The sequence below is a fragment of the Mus caroli genome, chromosome 11 (genome assembly GCF_900094665.2).
Source record: "Mus caroli chromosome 11, CAROLI_EIJ_v1.1, whole genome shotgun sequence".
Taxonomy (NCBI): domain Eukaryota; kingdom Metazoa; phylum Chordata; class Mammalia; order Rodentia; family Muridae; genus Mus; species Mus caroli.
The window spans coordinates 53,108,467-53,118,346 of record NC_034580.1 but is presented as its reverse complement, the minus strand read 5'-3'; the positions used below and the strand labels follow the sequence as shown (position 1 = coordinate 53,118,346).

General features: G+C 47.1%; 1 protein-coding gene across 1 annotated transcript in view; it reads right to left on the bottom strand.

Moving 5' to 3' along the window:
• Positions 1-9,880, bottom strand: part of LOC110304492 (L-amino-acid oxidase-like) — a 22,189-nt gene that overhangs the window by 10,424 nt on the left and 1,885 nt on the right. The window contains exons 2-3 of the mRNA XM_021175916.1: positions 8,864-9,150; positions 3,992-4,014 (exon numbers count right to left, since the gene is read on the bottom strand). Of these exons, the coding sequence (XP_021031575.1) occupies positions 3,992-4,014; positions 8,864-9,150 (310 nt within the window). The remainder of the gene's footprint in view (positions 1-3,991; positions 4,015-8,863; positions 9,151-9,880) is intronic.

The following is a 9,880-nucleotide window of genomic DNA, read 5'->3' as shown; positions in this document are numbered from 1 at the left end:
AGAAGAAGAAGAAGAAGAAGAAGAAGAAGAAGAAGAAGAAGAAGAAGAAGAAGAAGAAGAAGAAGAAGAAGAAGAAGAAGAAGAAGAAGAAGAAGAAAAGTATGGAGGGGAAGATGGGTCTGGGGAGTTAGAGGGAGGAATTGGGAGTGACTATGATCAAGCTACATTGTATGAAATGCTCAAAAAAGTAATACTAATATTGTATTAATAAAAAGGAAGAGGAAATGTGAACACTAAAGAGGAACATCAGAGATGCCCACACCAAAAGGCGATACCCATGAGGAAGGTATGATGAGAAACCTTTGAAGAGAGCAAACCCACCAGCAATACCTTCGTTGAGACACCCATCCATGTACTCTATGGTATTTTCTTACAGTCTGAGCTGACTAATACAGGTTGTTCCTCTGCATCTTCCCAGGTTGGTGAAGAGAAGATCGCCTGGGTACCTTTCTCCAAGAGCATAGGTTGCCACTGAAACACATCATAGCATTACAGAGAACGGAAGCAGAGGAACTGCCATCTGTGTATGACTGAGTGTTATCTCAGACACCCCACCCAGCACCGAGTCCCTCTGTTCCTGGTCAAGACGCATGTTTGATACGTTAGGTAATTGCTCAACCTGTCGTATCCAGCTTGAATCAGGATTCAGTTTCATCTGCAAGAGCTTAGCTCCTAACAGTTCATCCAGCAATTGAGAAATACGCGTATGGAGGAATGGGCAGACAGAAAGATGGTGGGCTGAGGAGTGGATGAGTAGACAAAGGGAAGGACACATGGACAGAGGTGTTCCTCCAGCCTCTGCAATCATCACAGACACCAGGCCTGCGGCTAGGAGCCAGGGTTTCGTCGGGACTTGTTGCCGCTCATCCTTCGACTCACCTTTACAATCTGTTTCTGTCTGCTTTCCTCAGGGCCTACCCTAGTCTCCAGACTCCCTCTGTGAACCTGCACACTGACTTAATAATTATTTTTGAGGAATGAACACACACACGCACACACACACCATCATCGCCATCACTGTCACCACCACCCAACTCCAGCCTATTTTCCACACCTTGGATTCACGCATCTCTTTTTTTTCTTCAAGGAGTGGTACTAGTGAATACTAAGGAAGTGGACTCAAACTGGTTTGGAAACCGGAAGTCTCGGGGTTTCCCTCTTTGCTCCCTTGTGAAGAAGCACTAATTTGCATTTATGCATTGTCCATATGAGCATGATTCAATATGATACCTTAACACACTCATACGGTATGCACCCATCATCTTAACTGCATTGCTGGAAGATGGTGCTTGAAATCACCAGCAATCCCTTTAAAAAGGCTGGACCTTCTGGGAACACAACTTCTCTCAAGCTGGTTTTGCCTGAGTGGAGGAAGTTCGACTGGGCTGCTCTCTTTTTCCTGTCAGTTGCCCTGCCCTGGAGAGTCATTCCAACACAGTTACTGCAGAGTCGAGCAGAGAAGAACAAAGCATCTTTGAGCTTCAGGAGCATCTTTGAGCTTCAGGAGCATCTTTGAGCTTCAGCAGCACCTTTGAGCTTCAGGAGCATCTAGCACAACAACCCACAGTCCCCAACTACATGCAGAAAAACAAATCCGGAGCCAGGAAGCCTGTGGTGGCCCAGGCTACCACAGGCATTTACTACGCAAGCTGAAGCTGGCACCAGATCCACAGCCCTAGCGTCCCTCCACCCACCCTTTGCTTTAAAGAGTGGCTGTGTCTACGGTGGAGTGACCACGAGAAATCCACGTGTCTGCTGGAATCAGGAGCCATGTCTGACCTGTCCGTTTGCATGGACCCTAAGCCTCATGTGGCCACAGAAGCACTGTGGGTATATGTGTAATGACTTTGTTAGAGAAATGAATAAAATCTGCAAGTGAGGAACTGGATGTGGAAATCTCACCTCCTGAATCTGTTTCTTTAAGATAAGACCTCACTCAAAGAAGCTCAGGTTGGTCTGGAATTTACTACATGAGATCCTGGCTCAAAAATAAATAAATAAATAAATAAATAAATAAATAAATAAATAAATAAAATAAAAGGTCAGAGAGGCAGATTTCAGAGTTTGAGGCTAGCCTGATCTCCAGAGGGAATTCTAAAACAGCCAGGACTACAGCCTGCCTCATAAAAACAAGAGTCTATCAAGGGGGAATTGGAGAGGTGGCTCATTGGTTAGAGCAGTGGCTGTTCTTTCAGAGGACCTAGGTTCAGTCGAGCATCTGTAATGCCAGTTCCAAAGGATTCAATACTTACTTCTGCATACATGGTATACAGACATACAAGCAAAACACTCATATACATATATATTTTGTGTGTTGTATACGTTAAAAAAAACCTACCTAAAAAAAAGAGAGAGAGAAAGAACAAAAGAAAAGGCTCTAATTTTTTACAGTAAGGTAAGTAACTGACAGCCTAATTAATATATTTTTGTTTGTTTACTGAGACAGGATATCAGGTAGCTCAAACTAGCCTCACACTCAGAGTAGTCAAAGCTGGCCTTTGAATTCCTAATCCTCCTGCCTCTACCTCCGAAGTGCTGGAGGTGGGGCCTGAGCCCACCATGCCCAGCTTTTGTTTAATTTTGAGATAGGCTCTTACATTGGAGCATGGACTAGCCTTGAACTCTGCATCCTCCTGCCTCAGTTTCCCATGTGATGGGAGCCCAGACATGTACCACCCACTATGCCTGACTTTCTTGTATATTTTCTAAAGAGCAAGAAGGGGGGACTTGAAATGATATTGAATAACAATGACTGTGTAAACAGATGAAAAGGCAGCCTCTGCCCTATTTAGCACCATACTGTAGTAGGTGCTAAATTATCACACTGTGCGCCAGGGATCTGTGTGGTCATTATGTACCATTAGAAAGATAAAAATACAGAGCTGTGCACCGTGGTGAACACCTGTCATCCCAGCACTTGGGAGGGGGAGGGAGGAAGTACCAAGGATGCAAGGTCCTCATCTATAGTCGGAGCTCATCAGGGGATATATGAGACCCTGTCTTAAAAACTAAAACTAAACTAACTAAAGTAAAGCCAATTCTGTCCCTTTGTCTACTTCAAAATACACCTGCCAGATCATTTCATCATTGATTTGGAAACCAGAGTCACCCTGGGTCTAAGAGCTGAGCTGTGGGGATGACAAAGGAAGCCTGAAGGTGGCTCTGAGTCCTGGCCTAGCAGCCTTCTCCCCCGGTTCCCACAGAAGCCCAGCCATGGATCCCAGGTCTCCAGGGACCAGATGGCTCCAATTCCTTGAGTCTGTCTGAAGGTGGGCAGTCAGGTCAGATCATGCCTCTCTCCCATGTCAGAGCTCATCCACTGTCTTGAGACTCCATTCACAACTCTGCCGCCAGAAGCACAGGGGTGGGGGTGGGGCTAGCCCTGGAGAAGAGAGCCCAGGTCCTGAGGGATCATTCGCAAACATGTGCTCTCCACACCAAGCTCCATTCCCCTTGCCTCTCACGAGGGGTTTAATGAATCCTTCCACCAGTTTTTGGCCAGAAGCCTTAGGAGAGATTTGAACCCTAACCCTGAGAATCTTTCATCTCAGCATCCACTCCTCCTTCCTACTGCTCTCTTCTCTCTTCCTCTTTCTCCTTCACATCTTCATATTTACTTTTTTTTTGAGATGGGGGCTTGACCATCTAGCCCAGGCTAGCCTGGAGCTCACTGTGTTATTCCAGACTTGCCTCAGGCTCTCTCTCCATCATCCTTCCCTTCTCCTAGATTTTCTTCTAGAAAAGAGCCACCTCTTCCTCCTTCCTCCAGCGCTCCAGGGCACTTGGGGCAGACACTGGAGAGTTGTGTTTGTTTCCTGCTTGATGAGCCCCTGGTGAGTGCTCTTCTGACACACCTCTAGCTTCCAGGACTTGAGCCTATTTTTTTTCCCATAGCCCTTCTGAAGGCTATCACCCTTCCCTGTCCCTCCCTTTGTGGGACGGAACCGGTTGGAGCAAACCCACGTAAAGGCTGCTCTTCCTGAAGACTCACCTGCAGAAGGAGCAAACCCGGGCCTGGTGGAAAGCAGAGGTGAGTGAAGAGAGCACGTCCAACAGGCACAGGTACCTGCAGCCTGGCACAGCCTCACTCCGACCTTCTGAAATCTAGAGCCAGGAGGCCTCCTGAAACCTGATCTCATCCAGCAAGAACATCACCAGACTCTGGGTTTAGGCTCCTCAAACCCCATCTCATGGTATCCCGCTATAACTACATCTCATAATGTAATAATGGGAATAAAATGACCATCGGGGGCTCACACCTGTCATCCCGGCTCAGCAGAGGCTGAGGTTGGAGGGTTTTCATGGGTTTGAGGTCAGTATGAGCTACACAGCAAGTTCCAGGAGAGCTAGACTAAAGGCGACTCTGTCTCTAGCAATAACACCACACGTGATCACAAGGCTGATCTCTGGAAAGTGTGGCTTGGGATCAGACACAGGAAGCCTTCCTGGGACTACTAGAAATTCGTTACAATGTCCCCTGAGTGGTGGTCACATGAGTGTGTCACCACTATGCAGAGCAGTATATGTGCTATAAAGATTTCAAAAGCCAGTTCTACGCCACAAAAGTGAACCCCTCGTTACCATTAAAACTGCATGTCTAAAAATTTTTGAGACAGTGTCTCACGTAGCTCAGGCTGGCTACAAACTCACTATGTAGCCAAGACTAGCTCTAAACTTCTAATTCCCACGTATCTCTCTCCTGGGTGCCGGATTAGAAGTATATATGCTTGGCTTAAAATGTTTGGTTGTTTTTTTGTTTTTTTGCTTTTTTCTTGTAGGGACTGAAGAGACAAGGCAGTGTATAGGAACACTTTCTGTGTACGCGCACAGACCCGAGCACAAATCCAAAGCACCTACGTGAAAGCTAGATGTGACTTTGTGTGTCTGTGACCCCAGTGTTACAGAAAGTGACTTGCTGAGCATTGCTGGCTGGATTCTAGCTGCAGGTTCTGTGAGAGACCCTGCTTCACAGTAATAAAATGGAACTTGATAGATCAGAATCCCCAACAGCCTCCCCTGACCTCCACATCTGAGCATACACACATGTACAAATAACATACACACACACACACACACACACACACACACACACAGAGTTTTCCTAGGTTCAAAATGTTAAGGTGGAGGGCAGGTGGGAAGTGCATTGGCTAGTTTTTATGTCAACTTAAGACAAGCCAAGGTCATCTGGGAAGAGGGAATTTCATATGAGGGAATGCCTCTATCAGACTGGTCTGTAGGCAAGCCTGTGGGGGCATTTTCTTAATTGATCATTGGTAGAAGAGGGCCCAGCCCACTGTAGGTGGTACCATCCGTGAGTAAGGTGGTCTTCGGTTGTATAAGAAAAGTAAACCGAGTAAGCCGTTGGAAGCAAGCCTGTATGCAACAGTCTTCCAGTATCTTCTTCAGTTCCTGCCTCCAGGTTCCCGCCTTGACTTTCTGTATAAACTGATGGCAATGACCACTCTGTGGTATGGCTAATGGAAATGTTTCTGTTGTAGATATATGAGAACCAACAACCAGGGCATCTGGAAGAGTCCAGAGCAGAGAGAGAAAGAAGTACACTGAACAGAGCCAGCAGACTGAGCCTGGCTGGGGCTCTCTGCTAGAGAGAGGAGATCAGTAGGGGATGAAGAATAGAGAAAGCATGGGGCAGAACAGAGATGGAGGGTGCACATAGCAGGAATAGCAGGAGTAGAAGGAGAAAGAGTAGCTGGGGAGAGGGAAGTCATGAGCTGGAGGGAGTTTAGGGGAGGGGATGAAGTGAGACTGGATAGGATGCTAGCAAGCATGGACTTTGAAACATCACAAATATCATGCTAGCCAGCATGTGCTTTGATATGCTAATAGGCACTACAGGTAGCCATAAGTCCCTTCTGCCAGAAGTAAGAGAAAAGACTCCTTTTGGTAAGTAGAAACCAGTTTCACAAGTTCCTGAGGAATGCTGGATTTTATCCAACTGCCAGAACTCCTGTAGCTCCGGTTGAGCTCATTTCTGGGTATCTGGACTGCCTTTTGGGGTTTAGGGGACTGAAGTTTCCTTCGGGCCTAACACTTTCCTCAGTGATGGTCCTAAGAGTTGTAACCCGAAATAAACCCTTCCCTCCCCCAGTCGCTTTTGGTTATTGTATTTATAGCCATAGAAACCATAAATAAGACAGGAGGTGGAGACTAGGAGGATCAGAAATTCAAGGGCAGCCTCAGCTATGTGGCAAGTTCAAGGACAGATTGCACTAAATGAGATCCTAGCTCTAAAAAGATGTGTGTTCATGTGCATGCAAGAACACATGCATGCATGTGAGTATTTACAGGCAACAAGCCAATAGTAGAAGAGAAATGAAATGTAATTGAGCAGAATGTCAGATGGGGTTGAGATGCTTCTAGTGTGAACTGGGACACTTCTAGAACTGGGATGTGTTTTGAGGCAGGGGATTGTCTTCAGGCCAGGGCTCACTGTCACTTGCGTCTTGAAAGAGATCTTATCCTCTGCTCAGTGCGTCAAAAGGGGCTATACTGCCCTAGGGATGCAGAGGTTGGCCAACAAGAGATTGGCACAAATAGCCTAGCAAGTGAAGGCCCCACTTGCACCAGGCTGCATATATACCTGCTTTAAGCAATAGAGGTTAAGTTCCTCTCCTTTGCCAACCCTTGATAATGTCCCCTTTCTATTCAAACACATCCTAGAACACATCTTGAAACCAAGATTGATGGGCTGAGCCATCCTAGACCAGTTATACATAACAATGCATGACAAGACAAACTCTGTCCCTTGAGTGAACTTTTGGGGAAAACCCTCTATTGACCAATTTATAGCTAGGCATAATTGGGCATAAAGATTATTAAAATCAGATGCATTTTAGGGAAAGACGTGTAGTGAGCAAAGGCTTACATAACCCAAGCCTGTCGATCAAAGCAGAGAACCACCAACATGACACCTCCCAGCAATTGAACTTCTCCTTCTCCTGAAGCTCTTGAAAAGGAAAGCCCGGAAGGGTAATCAGGACCCTTGAGTACCCTCACTTGTGTGGCCCACTGCTCTCTTAAGGTACATTCTGACCTGCGCTGTCACTTTTTGCTTTGAATAAAGTCCTCACCACTTTTGCTAATCTACGTGTGTCTTTATTTCAGTTTTCTGAATAAGATGCCAAGAACCTGGAAACTCTTAGACTAGACTCTGACCACCAGTCACAAAGAGATGCCTGCCTCTAAGATGGGCCTGGATCTCTGTCCAGAAGCTCTTGTCTTGCAGAAGGTTGTCCCAGGATGTCTGCTTTCAGGGATCTGTCTTGGGGGGTCTGTGTTGGGGCCTGTGATGGGGTGGAGAGAAGGGTGTCAATCCCGAGGGTGTGTCCTGAATGTCTAATTTAGAGATTTGCCCTAAGAGTCTATCTTGAGGTCTATCCTACAGTCTGTCTTGAGGTCCATCTGTCTTTCTATTTGCATATATGTTACATGTGTATGGGTACCCAGGGAGGCCAGAAGAGGGTGTCAGATCCTCTAGAGCTGGAGTTACAGGCGTTTATGGGGTGCCTGATGTGGATTCTGTGAACCACACTCAGATCCTGACAAAGGACAGCAAGTGTACAACCCCTGAGTATCTCTCCAAGCCACACCTCTCCCCATTTCTTGAGAGAGAGAATCTACAAAACCTGGTCTGTGTAACCAGAACTGGAACTCCCTATGCAAACTAGCTAGCCTCAAATTTAAGATGGCCCTCTTGTCTCTGCCTCCCAAGTGCTGGGATTTTGGATGTGCATCATGCCCAGCTTCTGTTTATTCTTTGATTGGGGGTCTGACAGCCAGGGTGGGGATCCCTCTGTAATGCTGTAATGGTGTTGGTGGAGGGACTGGCTGTCCTCAGAGTATTCCCAAGCCTTGAGTCTGTTTATGTGAGTAGAGCCCACAAGAGTACAGGAAGCACAAAAGCAGAATGAGGAACTGTGGGTCGGCGCTTAGGGTGCTGGGGGCCTGCACTGGCCCCTGCCCTTGCAACATGACTCTCTCCTTCTGCACCTCTTGTGCACCCCTGCACCTACCTCACAGGCTGCATGGAAATCGCCTGTGCCCTGCACACAGAAAGAGACCATGACCACTCAGAACCCTCGTTCCTCCTGTGGGAACTGCTCCCTGCCCTGCCCCTGGAGAGAGTCAGAGTCAGAGAAGGCACAAGAGGTCATTATGTGGGTCAGGAGCCTGGCGCTACACTGCATGCACAGTACAGAAGCTCAAAAAACATCATGATGGACAGAGGGGGGATGGAGATTAAGCCTGCAGGGAAGAGAGGAGAGAGAGAATGGAAACCCAGGAGAATGGAGAGTTGCCTCTAAAGCAGCTGGGATTAGGGGACACACAGCTCACACCCTTTGTTCAGCCTCAGACCCAATTAGCACAGAGCACAACAAAACAAAACAAAACAAAACAAAACAAAACAAAACAAAACAACAAACCCACACACATCACATATAACATACAGTACACGTATGCCACATATTACATACATAACACATACATAACACACACAGCACACATGCATAACATAGCACATTACAGAAAATACACCACACACACACACACACACACACACACATGCCCTTCCTCCTTGAAGTGACTCTGGACCATCTCATTCCAAATGAAATTGCAGGAGAAATGGGACCATCCTGAGTTACTGAAGTGAGGGCTCACCCCAGAGGAACACTCACTATGCTGTATCCTGGTATCCAGAAACTAGTCTTAGGATGTTGTGTCCAGGCAAAAGGGACCTGACACAGGCAGAGGGGGAAAGCACACCCTTCTAGGGTGGCATACAAGCTAAGAGAGGTCATTTCCAGGATCTTCACTCTGGGAAAGAAGGCAAAGGGGTTCATACCTAGAAGCCTGCCTGGGGCTGGTAGCATCCATGTCCACAGAGCCAGAGCTTGGGTAAGAGTTGGCAAGACTTGTTGTCAGAGTTGAGAAAGGTAAGTGGAGGTCAGAGTCCCGGACAGGAAGTGGCCATCTGTACTCCTCTGTCATGAGCCCATGACTCTCGATGAAGATGAAGCTGGACTCCTTTGGCTTTTCCTTGCTTTCCAGGTCTGCTGACAAGCCAGAGAAGTTTGATGAAGAGAGTGGGATCATATGCCTCTGTGTGACATCCAGAGCAATGCTCTCATCCTGATGCAAGAAGAGGCATGGTGTAAGAGGGTGTGGCCGTCAGTGGCTCAGCAGGACCTGGCACCTCTGGGTGGGGGTGGGTCCTCAGTTCTGCCTCCCACCAGCGTCAGTGACCCAGCTCTTGGGCTCTGTGTCTTCATGTCCTACAGGGAGTGAACTCACACGACCTTGTGTGACTGTGGGCTGCCTCTGTCCCCAGCTTTGCACCTGTTCTTTCCCTTCTGAAAGCTGCATAAGGAGAGAAAGTTCCAGTGTGACTAGCAGGTTTGAGGTGTCTCCTAAGAGAAGGTAGCACCTGAGAGAGCACGCTGGGTGGAGGGAACTACACCCTAACTCTGATCTCCACCTCCAATTGCCCCATCTCCCAGAGCTCTGCCTTCTCTGCCCTTTACACAGAGCTGCCATCTCATGGCAGATGTTGAATTAGTAGCACTGGGGATACCTGACTCTTGTCTTTCTTTTAATTTATGCTATAATGGCTATATATATTCTATATATATATATATATAGAATAGAGTTTATTTGAGGACATGGGGAAGGGGGTTGAGAAGGGAGTAGAGGTAGAGAAAGAGAGAGAGGAAGAAGAGGAGGAAGAGGAAGAAGGAGGAGGGGAGGAGGAGGAGGAAGAAGAAAGGAGAAGAAGGAAGAAGAAGAAGAAGAAGAAGAAGAAGAAGAAGAAGAAGAAGAAGAAGAAGAAGAAGAAGAAGAAGAAGAAGAAGAAGAAGAAGAA